The 25567-nt window shown below is 36.0% G+C and overlaps 1 protein-coding gene across 1 annotated transcript in view; it reads right to left on the reverse strand.

The window, feature by feature from the left end:
• LOC122401166 (hemicentin-1-like) overlaps positions 1 to 3991 on the reverse strand; it is a 448403-nt gene extending 444412 nt beyond the window's left edge. The window contains exon 1 of the mRNA XM_043403128.1: positions 3324 to 3991. Coding sequence (XP_043259063.1) covers positions 3324 to 3399 — 76 coding nt within the window. The 5' untranslated portion in view covers positions 3400 to 3991. The remainder of the gene's footprint in view (positions 1 to 3323) is intronic.
• Positions 3992 to 25567: the final 21576 nt, after the last annotated feature.

The raw sequence follows: 25567 nt of genomic DNA on the forward strand, positions 1-25567 counted from the left end.
TATTAGGCGCGGACACTGTCAACGAGAGGCATCGACGGCCATGTTGCGCGAAACGTGCGACGCGCGAATAAAGCACGGACGACCCAGTCGACGTGGCCGGAATCTTGTTTGCCTGTGTCGGCAGAGAAAATTACGTACGAGCGGTGTTTGAGCTCTTGTATTTGTGCGGTTGTCAGCTACTTTCAATTGTGTGTGTCCTACAGTGCCTCCTGCGGCGCGAATCCTGTTCGAAGAGGACCGATCCGGGCCAGGATAAATAACGAGGATATAGCGGTCGATTACATAGGAAAAATCGTAAGCACGCCGAGCACTTTACGATTCAATTCGCCGTGGTAAATCACGCGTGAACGAGAATCGATTTAATGTTCCTAATGCGCGTGCACGTGATGCGAACAATGCGCTACCCCGAAATACACGATGATGAATGAGCTTTACCCACCGGCGCACCGAAAGTTGATTATCGTCTAAAGATCCGGCGATCTATATGCCCGCGCTTACGTTTATACGGTACGTTCGCGCGCTTTTAGATCTTCGTAAATAAATATTAATAAAGGCTCCCGGGAACGATGGTACACTAACAGTATATCTCAGTAAATAGATTCACATCGCGTTAGCTAGCAAGCATTCTGTCGTTATTGTTGACTGATCTACCAGTTCCTGGAACTAGCTTTGTATCTGGAATAAACAAACTAACAGAGGTCCCTTATTTACGATGGGGGCTGACATTCGACCATCTAGAAATCACTAAAATACGAAACAAAGTTTGAAATTCCTAATTTTTATCCGTTTCCTGGGTTTACAATACAATTACGTGTATTGTTGAAAAGTACAAAAAGTTTCTGAGTTTATTGATACAACACAAAAGCTAAACACTGCTTAAGGTCGCGTCCATATCGAAAATGACAGGTATTCGTACCTCGCTCATACTTTATATTTCCTATAACTTTTCTTTATACTGGTTAATTGCACCAATTTTTAAACCTGACAATAAATGTGAGTTTATAAATTATATATCTGTTCCTCTATTCAATGTTATATCGAGGGTTTTTGTATTATCACGGACAAATCCTCTTCGCTTGTATCCACAATAATTTATAACAAGCACCACGGATTCACACTTTGACAATCTGTTAACAACCTCGCTTTGCATCTACATACCGACCACGCTTGACAATGGTCTCGAAATTCATGTCGTCTACACCGACTTTAGTAAAGCTTCTCACGCCGCTTGACGCGCTCCGTATTTTGAAAGTCCCGAATATGGCGAATCTGCATCGAAAAATAAATCCGCACATGTCCAAGCGTTTAGCTCATCAATATAAAAAATATGAGTCTATGTTTCGGTTCCCAAGACTTTTAAAGCAATTTTTAATTTCAATACACAAAATAACAATTTAAATTGTAACATAAATAACTTCAATAGCAAGTACAAACATATTCTAATTATAAGAATTCTATTCAAATGCTATTTACCGATTGCCTTTAAAAGGAAAAATCGCCATAAATAATGATGGAGATTATATAATCGTTTGAATGTAATTCTGTACTTTGTTAATAAATAAATAAAATACTGAATATAACCAAACTTATTTACGGTGCAACCACAAATTCTACGAATATTTTAACACTGTGAAATAAACGCGCTGACAGCTACTTTGAGCGTATTTAAATTAGTAATTCGTTACAGGTATTCAGCGACAACAATAAAGCGAACAAAACACGTAAAATAGAGCGATAGTAAGTTACTGCTTCGTAGGAGGAAATGCAAACGGTATTTCGAACGCACGCGTTTCGCGTGAAATTTCGTTGTAGCCACTTGAGCAGCCGCGTTCCTGTGATTGCACAATTACGAGCAGTGATTATTTGCTTTACCACAGTGTGTCACTGCTGCCTCGAACATTGTATTTTCCGTCCAATGGACGTACGACCGCAGTGACTTTTAATTATTCAATTAGCACACGTATTCCGTAAATTCCTACCGTGCACATCGCGATCTCGTTTAATTTCTAAACACTTCGGATAAACAGTCGTGCTCGCTCCGTTGTTGTCTTACCTTGCTACCAAAATTTATATCAACGCTGCGGGTTCTTCCCATTATTAATACTAGTGTCCACTCGGCTTTAATAAAGCAGTGCTCGACGACATTGGAAAACACAAGGGCGCAGATTTATTGAATGAAACGTCTGGTTTTAGAATTTAAGATTGCTTCGTTCCCTTCTAAAGTGCTTCATAAGCTGCTGAAGTGAGACGTTTGTGTCCGTGAGCAACCGCATTATGCACGAGTACGTAGACGCGAAGGTGAATGATGCATTCTAATGTACGTCTCACATTCGCGAACATGAAGTTGTTAATGCGTTTAAATTAGCTGTAACTATCTGTTACGGTTTATGAAGTTATTGCTCTATGGATTTGAATGATGCACGAAACATGCAAGTCCAAGTAGTTAGCACTCTAGATACTAGGTCGTTAACAGCGTGACATTCGTGAGAATATTCCGTCCGAGGATTAACGATACGTGTGCTGTTCTGCTATAAAATTTCAATCCTATTCGCAAAAAATTGCATCAAACGAAGATTAAACTTTCCACCAAATCTTTTAAGAAATACAAGAATGTTGATCTGACAATCAGATAGTATCGGTCATAATTAAACTAAATTTTTAAAACAGTATTGTCGTCAATTGACCATATCCACAATAAAATTTAATAGAAGTTTAGTGACAACATTAAGCGGGTCGCTATATTTATTTCTGAAAATAAGTTCAATCCGTATCAGTTGTTTGCCCGCTGGCTTTGCAGTAATCCACTGTTTACAGCCACATTCTGTAAAAGTTTGCTCGTCAGATACGCGTTGCTTTCGTACCGTTCTGCAGGGAACTTTTTCGCGAGGTTTTAATTTCCGACGTGAATTTATCTCGGGGTATTTTCGTTCTAACGCGTTAAAAACTAAAATGACGCACGTGCATGTCGTGCAAAACTTCATCTCAGCGTTAAAAGTGGAACGTTCTCGAATTTTTACATTCCACCTTAAAGCTCTCTGCACGCACTTCGACTCGGCGGTCACGTATTAATACGGAAAGCCGTGAGATTGACCCGGCGCATACAGACACAACTACCGAACCAGCGAACATTTCGATTCAATTCTTAGATTCTCAAACCACGCGGTGAACGTTACGCAAACTTTCCCGGAAAGTAGACGGTGCATGCGAATGCCTCCCGAGAAACCAATAGAAGTTCTTACTTTGATGCCTGAGGCGAATTCGAAGGATAATTGAACGAGTTCGAGTACGTTTCGCGAATTTTTGAGTATACTCCTACCACGTACCTTGACCGACCGCAATCCCTTCGATAACCAGCAGAAAACCAGCGAGTATCAGTACAGCGAGCCAGCGACACAGCATTTTTAACACGTCTTTCACTCGTTTCACTGTCGATCGTTTCCTGGTCGAATCGTTTCTGCTTCCCTCAGCGCGCACAACAGCGAATCAAAATCGACGATATATCCGGGTTGAATCGACTTTAAAATCGATGCTTCGATTGATGTTCCGCCCTTCTGGTTTCCCTTGAACCTTTCACACGCTACCCTTGACACACACTCTACGTACAGTATTATGCAACTTGCTCCAGTTATCGTATCCACGAATCCAGACACTGTGTCAGATATCCACTAAAATATGTGAATCCACGGTCTAATGAAAGTCATCGATCATCCCTGCTTTCACTGTCGCGGACACCGTAGCTGGCAATAGCGAGTGGATTTCACCACGGAACGAAACCTGTCCACGTTGTCCAGGGTATACTTCCTCGATGTGTATCCAAGTTCTCCGTCGTTACAGGACGATGCTCCTCGGAACGATCCACCGACAAAGTCACGTAGCAACGCACCATGGAGATCCAGAGACCCGGAAATAAATCGCGCGTCAAGAGTCTTGCAGACGGATGTCCGCAGGGTGTCCAGAAACACTCGTAGGACACTCGCAGATGTATGCATTAATGTCAACGCACCAACTGTTACGCGAAACGCTCAAACGCGTCGTTGAGCCTGTGCGGCGACGAAACCGACTTCTGATCCCGCGGAACCGTGCTGAAAGCTACGCTCCGAGCGTTGCTCGATCTCGCGCGAATCACTCGCGATCATCGTCACGATTTCCACGCAATTGTCGCCGGCTAATTGCATCTTTCGGCTCGTTTCTCTGTTCTAATTTGTCGCGAGGACCGGTACCAAGACATTCGTTCGACGAACGCGGGACAATGGATTCGCGGTTCGCGAATGATCGGTCCGCGACCACGTCCGATCCGCGAAAAAACGCACGAGGGCACGCGATACTGAGGCGTCTTCGTCGTCCTCGTCGTCGGCGTCCCACGCGACGACGTTGAACGCACATGGACTAGCCGCGTATACACGGATGGGATGCCGCTCGGCGTCGCGGCGCGAAGTGATTCTGCGGGACTATTCCTAGGACGCGCATGCGCCCACCATTTACTGCGAAACCAGACGCGGACGTATTACGCGCAGACCACTTCTACTTCACGCGTTCAAGGGGCGACTGCTTCGATGCAGCGGTGCAGGAATGCACGTCGGGGCTGCTTGTCGTCGGGTCAGCTGCTACAGAGCCCTCCGCCGCGATAGAATCTTTGAGGGTATCGTTGCAGAAGATCCAGTCTTTGAAAAAGATCTCGAGAATTCTTGCCTCGAATGCATGGGATCGGAAAATAATTATACCGGGCTTGTCAGGATTCGGAACTTACTGTGCACTTGTACGCCACTGGACGTATTAATTGCATCGGTTGTATGCTACTGGAAATATATCAAACACAAAGTTCTATGATTTTGTTAATATTCGTCTAAGATTAGAAATCGAATCCTTGATGACACCTTTGGATGACCGTGCGAGTCAAATGTTTAAGATCCTCCCTTAAAGAAGGCGTTGTCAAATTGCACAAGTAGCTTGATACTCCACAATTTGTTGGATATATTATTACAAAGTGTGATCATTTCCAAAAAGTTAAAAATCAGACTTGGATTAAAACAACGTGGTAATTCAAGCAAGGGAAATGTGGATTATGCCAAATATTTCTCTTACTCGTTGGCCGTTTGAAAGGTGGCTAAAATATCTGATCCAACACGATTCGCAATTTCTATACACTGACGTTTAATTTTCTCTTTGTTAAAAAAGTTAATAAACGGGTACATACGAACTTCTTGATGGAAAAAAGAATTGAATAGAATAAAACTTTATTTGATATGTGAATACGTATAGAGGTAGTTCTCGCTTTATAAGTTTTCATTTTACGAATTCTTGACTTGATATGATAGAATTTTTAAACGGGGACAGTTAATTCTGAGGAACAACATATACGTTTGTTAGATTGCACTTATGGAATAAGAGTTCTCGTTCTACTTTACAAAAAATAGATTGCGTTAAATTAATTCGTAAAAACAAGAACTATCTGTACGAGTTAAAAAAGTCAATATCAAGTAGGGGCATAATTGTATACATATGAGTTCACGTAACTAAAAACCTCAGAAATCCTAAATATCCTAATTAAAAACGAAACACATTTGAGTGCACGTGAGCAATATAACGAATTGCGATCGAAATAATTCAAACCTTGGCTAAGCCGTTATGCCTGACAGAAGAAATATACTAGTACCGAATGTTATAAAATAATATCGGAGCGTTGGATGTAATGTACGTTTGAGAAGTCAAATATCGATTATCGAAATCGCTTTTGCTCGGTAATACATTCTCGACGAGTTATACGATTAACTGCAATCAATGGTAAGCGGCAAGTCAGAAATTTATGCTCCCTCAGCTCTAAAGAAAAATATGAAAAGCATCTAGGAAGAAGCTATGGAATCCGCGGGCATTTTGCACGAATCCAACATAAATTATCCCCCACGTTCGTCATAAATGTACAGACTGCATAAAGCTTTCGTTATCGCGGCTTTTACGTTAAATCCAACCGGCCATCCGCAGCACGTTGCATTTAAGAACGGCACAAGACGCACGCTAATCTTCACGTTCCTCTTCTTAATCATAGGATTTTAAGGAAAGAAAGTGCTACGCCATATTACCGTCCAGTATGCCAGCCAGGTTTCCTCCTTGACTTAGGAGGAAAGCTCCGTCGAAAAAACTTCTCCTGGTTACTACGTTTCAATCCCTTTTGAACGCTTGAATTAGGCCTTTCTCCGGGTTTCTTCTTGAACGTTGTGCCACGGAAACAGTAATAAATTTTCTCGGAACGCGTGTTACGTAGATATCGTTGAACGTTGCATTCAGACTGTGCTTTTCAATTCGCATCCCCAACGATTCCGACTCGTATTTGTGATTCATACGAACGCGCGAAATTTTCAAAGGTTTCGTTAACGAGTTTTAGCAATTCCAGTTGGCGTTTTGAAAATTGCCCGCGTTTTAATAACGCGTGCTACGCTTCGAGGACATTAACACCACCCACCGTATACATAGGGAGCGTGGGCGTCGCTGCATAGTTGGCAACGGATTTCGCGCCTATAAATTTCTGTAAACAGGAACCGATTACGCTTCGCTATCAATGTGTTGCAGTTTGGCAACACTAGCTGACTCTTGTGAGAGTTCGATAATTCGTAGACCAGGCGCAAACAATTATGGCTGGCAGCAAGGCTCGTTGCAAGAAATATCATTTGTACCTGGAACTTCGTATCAGTTATCGGCCTTGCGCGCTCGTAAATATTACTTTGAGAGATTTAGAATCATTCGAAGGAACAGCTACAAATAGCGATAGCTGCGCGGTTCAGTATTTAAAAATGGCTCTTGCTATGAACAAAACGATGACGGAAAAAATGAATTTGAAGATCAATTTGATTTATGATCAATATTCACCTTCGTAACTTTTAGTTCGAGAAACATATTTCGTTTCGCTCGACCAGTTGATAATGATGCCTTTGGTTAAAGAGGAATAGCTATCCGCAACTATTGGATTAGTGGGTCCTGCCTTACGATTTGGATTATCTTACTTGTCCAGAAAGATGCTCTCTTCATTTTTGACTTCTTCTTTTAGCTGCTGTTCGAATAACGTCGAATCCCTTGAAATGGAATGCTCACTTTCTTTCAGTCACGTTATCAGTCTATCGCGCTGATTTTCCAAACGGCTTTAGAAGCTTCCGTGTACACGCTGGCTCGGCTTTTGCGAATCAATGTAAAAGGATAGGTACCAGCTTGTGCTTGGAAACACCTTTCACGTGGGATTGATCGAACGGATCTGGAGCAGAATGTTCTGCGTGTTACACGCCGGTACGGGCGAGCATACGTACGCCGCCCATGGTGGTCTTCGTTACTGTGCGTTGCTGGTACTCTCACGGTTTGTCGAGACGATCTCAGTATGTGCTTGAACTAACGAGAGAAACTGATGTCGATTTAGTGATAACGGAATGCCGGATGGGACAAACCCAATCGAATAAGAAGATGAATTTGAGCAGGCATCGATGCTGCATCATTAGAAACATGAGTACTATAGGATTGGCATCATTAGGTGCAAATGAATCGTACACGAAACTGTAGTTACGGTTTCAGCCCTGATACGTGTCCTCTTTAGAGTCTTTATTTATTGAGTTTGCTATGAAGGAGGAAGGTGCACGTTAAACAGCCCCCAGCTGTACAAGAAGAACCAAAACTGGGCGGAAAAGAAGTTGTTTTTTAAATTAAAAATCTTTTGAAATAATAAAATGAATTTCTTTGAACTGTTGAGAATAAAGTTTTTTCAGAGATATCGTAGACAAATTCAATCGATAAGTTCTAGGGAAAACTTGGCTATATTCAAGTAAGTGAATCTAGGTTCGTGTCGAAGGTAACGAGACGAGGAGAATCGTCCATGTAAGTTGCCGCTGTGAAGGGTTATCAAATGGTTTGCCGCCTTTTCCTCCTTCGGTGATTTTCTTCGGCCCATTGGCAAGAAAGGACTTGCAAACGATTGTCAGCAAGGCAATTGAGCTTAAACAACGAGGACGTTGAGAACGTGCATTGGAATTAGAGGGTTTAAAGGGAAAATCGAGTGAAAGTTCTATCTTCCGTCATGGTTGGAAACGATGACCAAGGCTTTTCTTGGGGAAAAAGAACGACGAACTTGATCTCTTCGTATTTTTAACGCGAGAATTAAAATTCTTCTTCTAGGGCTTACGGATTCTTTAAACAAACATTCAAGCATCTTCTAAAATCTCTAAAATTGGCAACGATGAAATAGTATTCTGAATATCCTTATGGTGACGAAAATTTTTCAATGTTTACTGGACTGTTTATAATATAATTTTATCGAATTCAAACATCCATGTTGATACTGTCTTCATGAATACATAGCTTTTTTGTGTGCTCTTCCAAGTCGCAGACTATTTTTCCTCCAAATCGATCCAATCTATAGACTGAAGAAGCTTGAGAAATGGTGTACGCCACTCCTTAATATATTCAATGCAGGCGTCATAAAAATCTACTGCATAACTTTTCAACTTTTCGACTTTTGTATGGCCTTCTCTTTCTAATTTTTCAAACTGATTCCTAGAACTAAAAAACTTTTCTGCCTTCCTGTAATTTAACTTTTACAACGATTTCTTTACTTCGTTCCTCGTTTCAATTGCGGTCATTTCTTGCTTTCCAACGCATTTTATGGTTCAGAAAAGATTTTTAACTGGCTGGCAAAAAAACGTAAGAGTGCAATTGTAGCCTGCACAGTATTATGCATCACATGTGCAGAACAACCAATACAAATTAAATTGTTCAGAGTGTTTACCAATTGTTTTTTCCATTTGTCCTATTTGCTGATGAAGGAATAACTCTTTCAAGAAGATCAACTTCTACATATAAAACTTCCAAATTATGAAAACGTAACAGTTCTGAAGTTTTATTGCCTAAATTAACTAACTCCAATGCTCTCACATTTAACTTCGTTTTTCTGCTTGCTAATATCTCACAACTAGAAGTACTCACTTTCTGTTCAAGTAGTTTGATAACAATGCAACAACATTGATGGTAATTGCTTTGCACTTTGCTTGCAAATATTTAAATTTACAGTTGGAAAGTTTGTCCACGGCCCTTGTTATGCAATCCTTGGATTTAAAGCTGTGGTTATTCGCCACTTTATGATAAACGGAGGTTGCTTCCTGTACTGACGCTAATAACTGTTTTTCCATTTCGCCCCGGATTTTCATATTCAAGAAATTACTTATACCGTTGTTGGAGCTTTATTTTAAATATCACATTTATGAAAAAACTTTGGGACAAATGTGGTATACTCCAGATTACTTTAAAACGAACGTCATAAATACGACAAATAAATATACTCGTTTCAAAATAAACAAATAAAATTCACCGTTTACACCTAAGACCTTGCATGTTTAATTTATTCACCTAAATTCCACCCCAACACGAATGCACGTATACTCTTTGTTGATGTTTCTGTATTTACAATGACTTTTTTCGTACGGTATTTGCAATGCATGCCCCTAATAGTTTATCGATATTCAGTGAATTCGCGTGTTTTGTATTGTGGGACACGGTCGTTTCGTTAGCAGCTAAGAAATCGCGGTTTAAGATCCATCCCCTAGTTTCCCACAGCCTTGGTGTGAATGATATCGATTCTCTGCGGCGCTCGTACCTACAATGTAAACGGGCCATTACCCTTAGTACATCTTCCTTAACCTTCGGCGTATGTAATAATGGCTCGGTGACTGGCACAGTTCCTCTTGGCATGAGGTTTTCGTTCCCGCTGATTAATTGCTACGCCCCACACTGTAATTGGCACATTTTAATAGAACCAGAGACGTTTCAACGGCAATACGGTTTCCATCGGCCCTTGTAATCTAACAGAGTTAACATTTTTCGAACCACCATCGAAATATAAAAATACTATACATATGTACTATCGAGAAGCTAGAAAAAGTATGTCCGAAATGAAATCACACACGTTTATGACCATATATGCAAGCATTTTCTACGCGTATTTTTATCGCCTCAAGCACTTATAGGACTGCAGAATGTACAGATTTTCCATCCAATAAAATCTTCAGCCAAGAACGTACATCGCTGTCAGTTCATATCCGCAAAATGTAGCGAAATATCAGTATTCGATAAGAACTTCATACATATTTTCAGTAGTCATTATTTAAATGTCAAACCGTTTTAAATAATATCTTTCAACCTTCATCCAATCGACAGGTGACTTTTGGTTACATTTATGTGTTTATTTATTTATATTATACTATAGCGAATTTTTCTTTAAAATAGTTTTAAAAGGTTGCGAATCGATTTAAACAGTTCAAAATGATTGTAGTAATATCGAACATTTTCCAATTTTGCATAGTTGACAAAGCCGATCATAATGTAATTTCTGTTTGATCTCCTTCGTTCGTTCGAACCGAAAATAAAATTCCGACAATCGTAACATCCATGAAACATAAGTGTGTTTACAATACAGAAATGAAAATTAATGATATGGAACAATAAACACATGATGTATTGCAGTTAACAGTAACAAGATTTTCGGACCCCTACCGTGAGTATACTGAAAAGTTTGATCGATCGTCCCAGCAAAGCGATACATTATAGAAAACGAACAATTGCGTGATACTTCAAACAAGAACAAGCAGTACCGTGATTAATCAAACTCGTGTTGTATAAAAATCTGATATCCTTGGACACTTCGTTAGCTGCATTATTTCCATAATTAAATGCTCCACTTTGAAGTGAGAAAGTAATTTTATATTTTAATTGCATTGTTCATTACCCCCCGAGAAATAGTTGTCAAAAATTAAGTAAAAGCAACGCATTTAACGTAATTCAATGTAATTGCGTATATTTTCCTTTAAGTTTCTAGGAATTCATTTGCATGCTCCAAAAATATCGAACAGATAACGAAACTAATTCGTTAATCTTAATATGAAATGAAAATTGTTAAAATTACTTAAATATTTCGAAATAAAGCCTCACTGGTTTCATTATTCTTAATAAAATAGATTATTTACTGCTTACTACTTGAAATAATACTTTGCCCAGCTCTGAGTGCATTATTGAAAAGTAATTAAAAAAACAAATCAAAGCACATAGTTAACAACCAAATTATAGTAGCCTTCATTTCTAAAGCTTCTGATTTATATTAAAGTAGACTTTCTACACTCTTGACAAAATGTCTGAAGTTATATTGTAAACTCTTCTAAATGAGCAAACAAAGTTTTAAGGAAGTTAAATACCTTCGTTTACAAGGAAATGTATTTCGTATGCACCAACTAAACCGGAACAGAAATTTCTTTAAACAAGCTTTACAAAATAATACTCTAAATAATAAAGCACTTGAATTACTTCCGTTACTTCTATTTCAAAAATAATATAAACCGTGTTAATTTTCTCTCAAAGTCAAATAACTTATTTAAAAATATTATCAAATAGAAAAGGTTTTAAGAAATATTTCTACTAAATAATCTTAAATTTTAAACAGAAAAACATTACTATGGAAGACACAACATGTTACGTTTTACTTAACTAATTTAAAAAAACCAAACTGATTTGCATACCGTTGCATTATTTTAATAAATATTACAACTAATACCATTTTTACAACAAAAATTTGAATACTTGTGAGATTAACCGTGAATGTCCGTCAAAATCGATACTAAAGATTGTTTATATTACCCAGAAGGGGCCCTCTATTAGTTCAATGGTGTCGAAAATATTGTTAGTAAAATCTATGTCAGTGATTTCAAGTCAAGTGGAAGAACCACACTTCAGCCTAAAGTTATGGTAGAATCGATAGGTATGCAAGATGAAATGTAAGTTATTATTAGTGAAATATTACAGGTAAAAGTTTCTCATGTTAGTGCTATTCGATAATTTTGGAGAAATTATGGAAAATGTAGGTAATATCCAAGTAACATATATACTCGAGAGCGTGTAATAAATTCGATGCATCTCCCCGTACAGAATCAATTTTCATGACTAAAAATTTTTACTTGTCTACAACTTCATCTTGCAGTAGGTTTCAGTATTCTCGTCAATTGTTTAAAGGACGATCAGATCTGATACAAAGCAGTTCAAATCTATTAAAGACTTTCAAGGATGGGATCGTTTTCCATGTTAATGAAACTTTTCCGAACGCTGAGAGTCTCTTTTAGAAATTTTCCATGCTCCGTATGGAATAAACGATTGAATGAAATTGAAACGTCCTTATTGAGTTTGTGAGTTCAACGAAATGTTCGTTTAGTCGAACACTTATAATCGCAGATTTAATTCCTCCCTGAACTCACAGAGATAACTCACCGCGATTTCGAGAACCCCAATTCCGTAAGGTAAAGTTTCATCGAATTAAACTTTCTCTCGCGAAAGTTACCGCATAGACAATGAAGTCACCTGTGGTGGCTGCGAAAGAGAAATCTGCATGCATATCACTGAGACACCCTTATTCAAATATCACTGACGTACTAAGTATCAGTGAAATCTTTGTGATACTCACTACCTGAAACTTCTTGATCAACGTTAATGAATATTGCTTTTTAAGGAACAAGGAGACTAAAACATTACTTTATCTGTAACCGTAAACGTAAACGTAAACGTTTAATTTCTTCCTTACTTACTTTCAACAAAATATATACTTAATAGTTTTTCAATACACTATTTCATGAAAATATACAAAATCCATATGAAATATTTTCAAATTTAGTAACAATAATTGTTTAATTCGCCTTTTATATTGCTATGACAAACAGGGTGTTTGGCTACCCCTGGAAAAAATTTTAATGGGAGATTCTAGAGGCCAAAATAAGACGAAAATCAAGAATATCAATTTGTTGATTGAGTTGATTGACTACGTTAAAAAGATATTAAAAAATTAAATTAAAAAGTTTCACATCATTCTGGAAAAAATATTTTTAGTTGCAGGAGTCGATTACAATCATTTTTGGTGAATAAACATACCCCCGAAATCCTAGCAACTTCCGAGAAAAAAATTCCTTACCGAAAATATAATTTCAGGTCAGAAATGTCACTTGAAAATTTCTTACATATCTTTAAAATGTCATAACTTCTGAATGGATTGGAAACTTTAATGTTTCAAACGGCAAACAACGCGTGTTTTGATGTAGAATATGTATACATTCCAAAAATATTCGAAAAGTTGTTCCTTAAAATGAGGAAAACCCCATAAAAATGGTCCAATATTCAAACAGCCATTACTCATACAATAACGAATATATTTCAATGAAACTTTTTTCTGAAGTAGAGCTCATGGGTACCTATAAAAAAGTATTAAACAAGTTTTCTGTAGAGCCTCAAATAAAATTACTAAAAATCAAAAACGAATTTTTAAGAAAACTTGACAAGGGTGGTGTCTAAATTTTTTGGCAAAACAAAATTTTTTCAATTTGTTCTGGAAAAATTATTTCCAATTGCAATGGTCAATTATAATCATTCTTGGTCACCAGCCATACCCCCGAAATCCTACACAGTTTCGAGAAAAAAATTTGAGTAGGTGCTGAAAATTTTGGGTGAAAAAAAAGAATTTCGAATCGTCTTGGAAAAATTATTTTTAGTTGCAGGGGTCAATTACAATCATTTTTGGTGAATATACATACCCCAAAAATCCTACGCATTTTCGAGAAAAAAATTCGAGTAGGTAAGGAGATTTTTCAGTGAAATTAAAAAATTTCTAATTGTTCTAAAAAAATTATTTATGATTGAGGGGGTCCAATTACAATCATTTTTAGTGAATAGACATATCCCCGAAATCCTACGCACATTCGAGAAAAAAATTGTTCACCGAAAATATACTGTGTAGCCGGAAATGTTTCTATAACTTTTTAACGAAGCCTCAATCAGCAAATTAGTAACATTGATTTTCGTCTTATTTTAGCCTCTAAAATCTTCTATTCAAATTTTTCTCAGGGGTGGCCGAACACTCTGTATAGAAGACTTATTGAGAAATATATGAAATGAATATATAGAAAAGTTACGGTACAGATTACGACGCATAATTTCACAACTATCAGTTTCATTATATAGCAGACACTACATCCATTTTCCAGCAACCCTATCAGTATCGACGGTCGATCGTGTACCAACATCAGATAACGTATTCGTAAGCCGTGTTTCGTCTGTTAATAAATGGCATTTGCAACTACGATAAATTTACGAATTTATAAGTTAATTTCATTCACAGTTCGTAACATAAATTATTTCGTTACGCGTTGTAATACGTTAAATTTTATTAGAGGTTTACCTCCCACAATAAATTCAAATAATCATTAGACTGAAAAATCGCTAAAAACTGACTCTAAAACTGGTACCACAGAAGAAATATACAAGTAAACAGTATATCCAATGTATTTTTTCAGCCCATTTTTATGGGGCTCTAGAGCCCCATTATCTTTTGGCGTTACTTGCGACATTACCAACAGGCAACAGAAAACGACGACAGCGCTTGTTATGGTAGGAAATGATATTACAGGAATTCCTTTGTTTTTTAACGAAATGAAAACTGTTCGTTCCAGATATTGATCGATTAATTTCATTTGAGAAATCAATCGATTAATGAATGTGATTGAAAATTTAGTAAACAGAAATAAGTCACAATTAATAAATCTACCCTGGACCTTACCCCAAAAAACAAACGCGAAAAAATAATCGTAACACTAAAGATAATCGCGATGAAGTTCATATTATTTGCAACTTGTAACGCGATTAGTATTTGTATTTCGCGAGGCTACTGCAAACCGAAATTAATGTTTACACGCTACCCTAGAAAACAAACACGAAAAATAGTTCGCAACACTAAATGGAACTATACAATTGCAAATTATTTGCAACTTTAACTAAAGAAAGAAACGCGAATAATATGTACTTCGCAACTCTAGTAGCAAAACCGTTATCAGTTCTTATTCGCGACACTACTCTAAAAGAAAACGCGAGAAAAATTCATGGTTCACAACTCTAGCAGTAATTGTGATATATTGATATAAATCGCAACTCTATCCTAGAAGAAAACGCGATTAATATTAATATTTCGCAACGCTAATTTTACTAATGCGTAAAAATCTTCTTATCATTTCTTCTTGATGTTGGAGAAGGTACCATCTGAAAAGCTACAAATACTACAAAACTACAGGCGAATATAATGACACAGTAGTAACAAGGAATGACTATCCATCCCCATCAAAAGATGAAGATGAAGAGCCATTTGTTGCTGCCCATTCTTGAGACAATTTGTCAGGGCCTCTTCTTTCTTCGGACGGTCCTGTCCAAGCCTGAAACTTAATCCAATGGGCTCGAGATTCCGTGCAATACGCAGTCCTCTGCCAATTCCGGGAATCGTTATCGGAACGGTTGAGGAAACTCGAGCCGGACGAACGTTTCGGAGAGGCCCAACCGCGACCGCGAGCGCGAAGAGCGACTTCAAAGTCATGGCGATCCCAAGAGTCGAAAGTGAAACCAAAACAAACAGTACAATCCTGCTTGGATCGGTTAACATTTCGACTCTCAAAATCGAACTACAGGAATAGGTCTGCCAGAGAAATAAAATCTGTGCTCTATCCTGACCCTACCTACTTACAACTAACACACATACCAGAAAGTTAAGTTATTTAAAAAATTCCAAAACGTATTCTCGCAAACAACCACTCCACGGTTCTCACGCATAATGCCCGGGCGCAAGAGCCTAAACTAGAGAGGATTCCCCGGGGTTCCTCCGACACCCGAACATTGTAACAACATTCATACTCTAAGGTACGTACCATTTACTGAAATCAGCTGACAAAAACTAACGACCATTGCGTGTTTTTATTATATGTACTATATATGTATACATATAAGCATTTATACAGAACATTTTAACCCCTTGGGTACGGATTTATTTGAGAAAATATTTGCATGTGGAACGGATATAATTTTTGGTTGCTTGGAGTAGTATGTAAAAGCAGTACATTTTACGTAAGAATTTATTTATTTCTAAAATATTGGTGACATATGTAGTATTAAGATGCCTTCAAGTAATTAGAATTGCAAAACAAAAATTAATTAATAACAACAAAATAAAACTAAATGAAATAAATTCAAGCTATAACAAAAAACCAATTACTAATAATTATGCAGAGTGTGATATTTTTCAAAGCAAGTAGGTAAATGCAGTGCTACTTTGCATTGTTTGCACTGCCACGTAGTCTCTTTCCTAATATTATGCTTATAACAAACACGGCACCTTTTTCCAGGGTGTTGCTTGGACTTAGTTGACGGAATGTTCTCAGGAAAGTGCGCCCAATTTTTCGCTGCCAAACGAAATGGTGTATCGCTACTTGACGGACGTCCACGACGTTTATAATTTGGCAATGACAATTGCTCCAGCAATTCTTCGGCAATAGCTAAACGAAAGGAAGTAATGCCTGCCTTGGTTGTGCAGTTGATTTTAGAATATAAAACATGAGCATTATAAAAGGCCATATCTATTAGATAAAAAAACATTTTCTTATAACCCTTTACACATTTTCTCATAACTGGGAAGCACGCTAGCAATTGGTCTTGTTTATCAACGCCTCCCATACCTTTATTATACTCAAGCACAGATGCCGGTTTTATAATATTTTCGCTATCGCCAACTTTATTTTTTCTCCTTTTGCCTGTGTTTATCAAATCAGCATTTGAATGTTTCGTGCTAAGTATGTGAACGTCTTTTTTATCTCTCCATTTCAAAGCCAATAAACCGTGACTGGATAAAGTTTTGACTTCTCCTTTTTTCAACTTCATTGAAGAAAACACCTTTGGCATATTCTTCCTGTTTTTCCGAACAGTTCCAATAGCATTCGTATCATTTTTTAGTAAGGTCAGAAATAAATGTGGTGATGAATAAAAATTATCCATATACAACGTGTAACCTTTTTTTAAAATAGGCTGTGCCACTTCCATGACTACACTCTCAGTAGCAGGTATATCACTTCCCTGGATTTTATCCTTGCCAACATAAATTTTGAAACGAATACAATAACCTGATGTAGATTCGCAAAGTTTATAAAATTTTATGCCAAAACGAGCTCTTTTGGAGGCAATAAATTGAATAAAACTCAATCGACCTTTGAATTTCAGTGAATGACGTCTCTCAGACGTCAAATGTACCCAGGAGTTTAATTTTTGGTTTGACGTCTTAGACACGTCATCCGCTCCTAGGGGAAAAAAGTGAATGACGTGTCTCAGACGTCAAATGTACCCAAAGGGTTAATATTGTCTTCAATAAAATATGTGTAAAATTGAGAAATTAATCTATTAACCATTTTATAACATTACTGTCGTGTATGGAATATCAATTATTGTCAAATAAATGGTAAATAGAAATTTTATATTATTATTATAATTGAAGAGAATCTAGTGTTGCAAAATTCTGAACTACAAAATAATGAACTTTTGAAACGACGCACTTCCACAGCCTAACCACACACACACACACATGTGGAAAGTACGTCGTGCACGATACACTAGCATTGCCAGCCGCACATATACATATAGATTATTGTTATAAATCTAAGTCATCGTGCCCATTGCCTTCACTCACCCAAGTAGCACTTGGGCACTTGAGTGAGATTAGGCAATGAATACGGAAAACTAATCTGAAAATCCTGAACTAGAAAAATGATTATAGTGAATACCAATGAATAACGAAATAATATTTATTTATTTCTTTTACTAGACTTTTTACTTGTGATAAATAAAGATCAAAAGTTTAATATGCATTAATAATGAACGATATTGTTAGAAAAGAAAATTATTCTGATTGAAATTGAATTATTCAAGAGACAAATATTATTATTCAAGAAAATTGTTATGAATTTAATTTAATTATTTGAAGCGAAAGACTTTAATTAAGATTTTGTAATAAAATAATTTACTTTAAAAATTGGAAATACATTTTTGAAATAAATTTATTAAACTGGTATTTAAAATATTTAGTTATCCTTGGTCGACTCTGTCGTCAAAGTAAAGTCTAAAGATGAAAATAATATACAATGCAAGTTACTTTGACTAAAAAATCGACCAGTCGCGAAATGCCTTCTTGCACGTAAAATACATCGTATGATGTATTAATTGAGGAAACAATTGATATTTAATTATTATATTAACGTGAAAAAATTAGCATATAATGTCATAGTAATTAATATTTATATTTTATTCAATCATATGATTAATATAATGTTTTTACATTATATTAATTCATATTCTATTCAATCATACAATTAATATAAAGTTAATGGAAATATTTCATATATTTTCTAAAAAATATTTATTATATTGTAAAACATTTATTTGTTACATTAAAAAACGCGAGTGTAAGAAGACCCTAGCCTGCACTAAAGAAATATAATTGTACATGTTACTACTCACAGGTATGATTTATACCCGCGGTCATTAAATTTGCCAAAAATACTAAGTATACAACTGGTCACCCGTGTTGATTCGGATATTTCATCCTACAACATGGTTGGGGACCAGAGGAAACAAAATAGCATGCGACTCACCAATTGTAGAATGCAAGTACCCGGATGGCGATGTTTGCTAGCTAGTACATAGAAGTCATCAGCGAAGTCATCAGCGATGTCAACAACGAAGTCAGCATCAATGTCAGCACCGAAATCATCGTCGAGTTTCTCTGGATCCGCAAGTTCGATGATAAGATGTCAGGATCCTGTAGAAAGAAAGAGTAAATGTTTTAACGGAAAGATTTCTACCGTATTTGAAAACTTGATGTAGGAAAATTTGAATCAAATAATTTTTTTTAAGCGTATTCGGAACAAAATACGAAGAATACTTACATTTTTCGCACGTGGGCATCGCCAAATATCCTTTTTCGCATAGATACAGCTTTCCTGTCGAAACGTACTTGAGCGTCCCCTGTGTTTCAATCGTAATTACGGGCTCTAACAGAAATAAAACACAAATTTGTTAACACACACTAATTAATATTGTATAAATGCATCGATGGAGAATGACGAAACGAATAGAAACGGTTAAAAATAAAAAATGCGTACTTAATTAGACGCGAAGTTGTCAACGTACTTATCCCGCCACTTTCCAGACGAAGAATGACGAACAGGATCGGACGCGCTACCGCGCAAAAAGTGGGGAGTGGAGTGAGGGAGTCACGTAGTCCGTTTCGACTCTCGATGCATACTTCGAAGGAAAGGTTACACCTTATATCTCGAATAACTGAAAATAAATAAAGGAAATATATAAAATAAATATAATAAATACAAAAATATACCAGACAAACAATTAGTTAATGATTTATTATCTTTATAGCCTTGTGACGTCACGATGCGAAGCAGCCAATCAGTGGCGCTGCTTGAACATCGAATATCGATATATTACAAGACACGTAAGTGTAACTAGATCGATCATAATATGTAAATATATTAATTTTTAATCGAAATTTTAATCAATGCCTTTGATATAAATTTTGTGAATGCAGCAACAACAAACAAAAAATATGTATAGAATACACAATAACATTAATTTATACAAATAAAAATGTTATAAATAAAAAAAATATAGATAATAAATATACTAAATACAAAAAGATACCAGAGAATCAATGATTTATTATCTTAATATTGATTATTTTAATGATTTATTATCTTTATACTCTTGTGACGTCATAATGCGTAGCATCCATCTTTCGATACATTCGATAGATCGATAATGTCTCTCAAAGATGAAATATTCATTTGTTATGCTATTCATAGGAAACTCGATTGATTGAAATATGTACTTAATAATATGTAAATATATTTTTTTAAAGTAATTTTATTCTTACTATTGCTAACATTCCTAATCCAAGGACAGTAAGTTGATACACTTCTTATGTTTTAAAAGCTCGGTCAATCTGTGCTTACATCCGCAGTCGCCAACCGCGCGACTTAACCTTGAAGCTGGACACACGAATTCCTATGTAACACGAAAAACTATTGTTGCACACGTAAAACTACTTTACACGTAGCTGAAGTTTCTTATCGAAACGATGATGATTGCCTTTTTCAGTTTCTGCCATAGTCAACTTACATGTTTACACATACCCTATAGTCTGCCTCCCTACCACGTTAATTCAATAAATAGTTTCCCAACTGACCGCCACCCATAAGAAGAGGACGCTAAAAATCAGCTTCCAATTTCTAGGTCGGTATGACAGTCAGCATCGGTCACCTTTCAAATTGCTCTGGAAAAATTATTTTCGGTGGTGGGGGTCAATTACAATTATTTTTGGTGAATAGACATATCTTCGAATTCCTATGCACTTTCGAGAAAAAAATTTGAATAAGTGGTCAAATTTTTCGACAAAATTAAAAAATTTCAAATCGTTCTGAAAAAATTATTTTTCCTGACGATTCTAAAATCATGGTTATTTACGTTGTTCTAGTACGTAGACCTATTATCTTCGTTCTTTTTTCTGTATCCGCGGTTTCTACTCGGAACATCCTTAGTTACGCGAATTAACGATGATTTAAAAACGAGGTTCAACCTTCCTTTTCGCAGTATAGGCTTCGCGAGACATTGGAGCTCCCCCCTCACCGCATGCGTTACTGCGTAGAGCGCGAGTGTTTGTCATTCGTAATTTGAAAGTTGACATGACAAGACGTGTCGAGACGCGTCGGCGTTTCGAGAACAACGAGGTGCGTATTTCTAGCCTGTTGATATTTCATAATTATTACTACACGCGTTTACTCTCTAACGGTGTTTTCGTGTAATATTAATACGTTACTACTATAAATTGAGTCGAAATTGTCGCAAAAACTGAATCGGGTTTCGCGCGTTTTCTTCGATAACTAACCGGCGTCGATTCATTATACCTCCCTAAACGAAATTACATATTTTGTACATCAATTATTGTTTAATTATGATTGGATATGTTTACTTCAATGCGTTTGACTTTAATTTGTATTTTATTTCTTTGGCAGTTTCGGATTGGAATACGACGCCATGGAATATTAGCGCGTAAACGACACGCCGGTAGATGGCAGACAACTCAACTTTCGAAGGGAATATTGGTAACGTTTAACCTATTATAACAAAAATTAACATACATATTAATATTTATATATTTTTCTATAAATTAGCATTGCGTTCTTGATTTATCGTGCGATTTTTTATTTAGCGTTGCGATATTTTCAATGCCTAAATTCTACCCGAACTGTAGTACTAGAAGTAATTAGTTTATTGTGTGGCCAGTACATATGTATGTACATGTACAATTAGCCCCTGATTAAAGTTAGAGTTGCGAATAATACAATGTTCGCGTTTGCTCGTAGTGTTTCGAATAAATATTTATCGCGTTGATATGTCAGTGTTGCGACTAAATACGATTCGCGATTGTTTTTATACAAACTTAGGAACCGGGAGTTTGTTTTAAAAATAGCGTTGTGAATTATTGATAAACGCGATTGCGAATTAGAGTTGCGAATTACTATTTTTCGCATTTGCTTTTCAGGGTAGAGTTGTGAATAATTACCATTCGCGATTGCTTTTATTGTTACAAGTCGCGTTTGGAATTGTTCTATTATAAATTAGCGTTGCGATTGTTGATTTCTCGCGTTGTCTGACCTGTAGTGTTGCGATATTTAAAACGTCTAACTTCATCCCCATATGTGATCCAGCATTTTTGAGCAACGCGATTTGCATTAGCGTTGCGAGATATAAATATAATATTATCATTAAAGATGGAGTTGCGAAAAATATACAATAATCGCGTTTCTTCTAGAGTTGCGAATTGCTATTTTTCGCGTTTCCTTTCCAGGGTAGTGTTGCGAATTTCATACGCGATTGCTTTTACTGTTATTTAAGAATAGCGTTGCGAATTACTATTTTTCGCGTTTGCTTTTCAGAATAGTGTTGCAAATAATCACTATTCGCAGTTGCTTTCATTGTTATAAATCGCGTTTGGAATTTCTATATTATAAATTAGTGTTGCGATCTTGATTTATCGCGCTTTTTATTAAGTAGTGTTGCGATCCAATGCCCAAAATTTGACACTGGCAACTGCTTCAAGATCATCACGATGAAGCTGGGGATTCTACAAAGCCTCGAATGGCTCATTTTATTATTAAAATTAGTGTTGCGTATTATTTAATATGGATGCACACGATTGAATTAATAAAGCAGCCCTGTGTGGTTAATTTCACGAATAATAAGCACCCCTCACGATTTTTGTATTTTATAAATTAGCGTTGCGGCAGAAAGAATGGTTCACTCACGGGATGTTGTTTAAATTTATGAGTGGACGTTTATCCTAACCATGTGAAATATATCTTTTCTTTTATATATTTGTCAATCGAAATACTGTTTGAAAGAACAGCTGTATATAAACGAAACGTTTCATTTTTCATAACGTGTACAAATTTATAATTTTTATCACAGATTTGTGATACATTTCAAAATGCTATGTTATGATTAAATTGATTGTAAATCGAATTCAGAATTCCAATAGATAAACATATGTATCACTAATTATTCATTGTTAAAGTTGTTAATTTTTACGGAATATAGTGACGTTTTCAATCACAATATTCATTTATAAATAGTGGAATTATTTTATAAATATTCAGAACTGTTTGCATAGATCAAAGTTTCTTCGCGATGATTATTCAATTCATGAAAAATTAAATGGTTGCATCAAAAAGATATGGCAAAAAATGGCAATTTAATATTTCATATTGAGAGTTAATTTCCACGTAGAACATACATCTGTGTTCATTATTACTTTATTGTATAGCAGAGTTTTCAATCCGGTGAATATGATTATTTCAATTTATACATCTCAGTTCACATATTTAGTATAAAGAACTTTTTTCAATTATTAGGCTCCTCTTATATACCCAGCTGTACGCGAAATCTGCTGCGAGAGAGATTACAAGCGCGGCGCCGCGTCGCGGGCATTGTCGAAGTTACCCGCGTGCGGTCGGTTACGGGGACGGTAGATGGCGGGTTGCTGGGGTCGCGGCGCCGATAAGTGACTTTCATCACGCGGTATTTATCTTAACACTGACTAATCTTGACGGTACATAATTATTTTTTTCTGTGTCCACTAATACGTTTCCATTTCAGCTACTAATCCTTCGAACAAGTTCTTTTTACAGAATATATAAACATAGCAGAATGGAATTGGAAATAGTCAATGGATTCGAACTTGATCATTTTTAGGAAAATATCTATTTCATACAATTCTATTTATTGTCTGAGTTTATGTTTCAGGAAAACATCGTGGGATTAACAAAGCCAAGGAACCGAAAATATCTTTTCATATTTCTTTATTTTATGTGAGTTATATTTATTGTATATGAGTGTTTGTTTCAGGAAAACATTATGGGACTAATGAAGATACCAAGAAGACAATATCTTATCATTCTTTTTTGTTGTATGTTTATTCTATGAGTGCGTGTTTCAGGGAAACATTGTGGGATTAAGGAAGACATCAAGAAAAAAATATCTTCTCATATTTCTTCATATTTCCACAGATTGCGTTAGAATATAAGTATAAATGTATAGTTAAATTGTTATATTATTAGTGGCCACTATAAGTATCTAAATTATAAAATAAAAAAGCGAAAATTACGGCGCTTAAGTATGTACTACTGAAACAAACGTACGGGGCCAATTAATATTAAGTTCATACATACATACGTGCAGTCGCACGTTTCTACTTCGTTTTTCAGTGTCTCATTAGGCACTATCATACATACAATACACAAATACATATTGATATTTATGTATGTATCATTTATGTATCTATTTCGTTCATACAAAACATGTGTCTTATTAGATACTATCATACATACAATACACAAATACATATTGATATTTATGTATCATTTGTATATCCATTTTGTTCATAGAAAACATGTGGTGGCTCATCTCACATGTATCAACATTTTGTTAGGTTTTATGCCTCTTTATTAGGCAATTCTTTTAGTTTGTTAGTTTCTATCACATACCTATTTTGTTCCTAGGAAACATGTGGTGGATAATCTCACATGCATCAACATTTTGTTAAATTTTTTGCCGCATTGTTAGGCACTTCGTTAAAAAACTATTAGTTTGTTGTTCGTTTCTATCAACGATCGACTTTCGATTGCTTCTCTCTTAGCAGAAAATATCCATAGATGTTAGGTTTCCTCACCAAAGGAGAATGGTTGGGGTGAGACTGGGGCGGGTCTCCATTCGCAGCAACCTCCACGCAGTGAGACCTGGGGATTATTATTTAGTATGTAATTAATTTCATCGCTTGTTACTGTATAATATAATTATTTAATAATTAATTACATAGTAAATAATATGAGCTAATGGCTGCGATTTTCCTAGTGTAGTTTGGTAGAAACATAGCTTCTTCATCAGAACCAAAACGAATAATACTTCGATCGTTTATCAAATCGTAACTCTTGTCACATTTAGTTTGATTTTCTAGTTGAATATAAAGTTCGGTAAGGAATTTTTTTCTCAAAACTGAGTAGGATTTTGGAGGTATGTCTGTTAGTCAAAAGTAATTGTAATTGACCCTTGCAACTGAAAATAATTTTTCCGAACATGCGTATCTTTAAAACATTATAACTTTTAAACGGATTGGACGATTTTCATGTTTCAAACAGCAAACAACGTGTGTTTTGGTCAAGAATATGTATGCATTTAAAAATTTTCGAAACGTTGTTTCTTAACCCCGTAAAGTGAGGAAGACCCCATAAAAATGGTCGAATTTTCAAACAGCCATAACTCCTACAATAATGAATATATTTCACTGAAAGTTTTTCCTGAAGTAGAGCTCATGGGTTCCTACAAAAAAGTTGTCTAATAAAAGCAATAATATCTGCGAGAAAGAAGTTACTGAATACATCACTTAGCAGAACCAAATTACTACTCTTCCATATATGGGGGTTACACTGTAAAACATATCGATTATAATACATATGTTGAATTGATATTATTTTGTATTATAATATAATAAATAAAAACGAATTTTTAAGAAAAATCGACAGTGGGTAAGTGCCTAAACTTTTCGGTGAAAAAAAATTTCTTCAAATCGTTCTGGAAAAATTATCTTCAGTTGCAGGGGTCAATTATAATCATTTTTTGTCAATAGATGTACCCCTGAAATCCTAACCACTTTCGAGAAAAAAATTCATTACTGATAATATCATTTCGCGAGAAATGGTATTTTCGGTAATGAATTTTTTTCTCGAAAGTGGTTAGGATTTCAGGGGTACATCTATTGACAAAAAATGATTATAATTGACCCCTGCAACTGAAGATAATTTTTCCAGAACGATTTGAAGAAATTTTTTTTCACCGAAAAGTTTAGGCACTTACCCACTGTCGATTTTTCTTAAAAATTCGTTTTTATTTATTATATTATAATACAAAATAATATCAATTCAACATATGTATTATAATCGATATGTTTTACAGTGTAACCTTCATATATGGAAGAGTAGTAGTTTGGTTCTACCGCGCACCGCTAGGTGATGTCTTCGGTAACTTTTTTCTCACAGCTATTATTGCTTCTGTACAATATAAGAGGGCTGTAGAAACTTCAAATGGC

The sequence above is a fragment of the Colletes gigas genome, unplaced genomic scaffold, assembly GCF_013123115.1.
Source record: "Colletes gigas isolate AHSC1104 unplaced genomic scaffold, ASM1312311v1 Colletes_gigas_Sc00022, whole genome shotgun sequence".
NCBI classification, from domain to species: domain Eukaryota; kingdom Metazoa; phylum Arthropoda; class Insecta; order Hymenoptera; family Colletidae; genus Colletes; species Colletes gigas.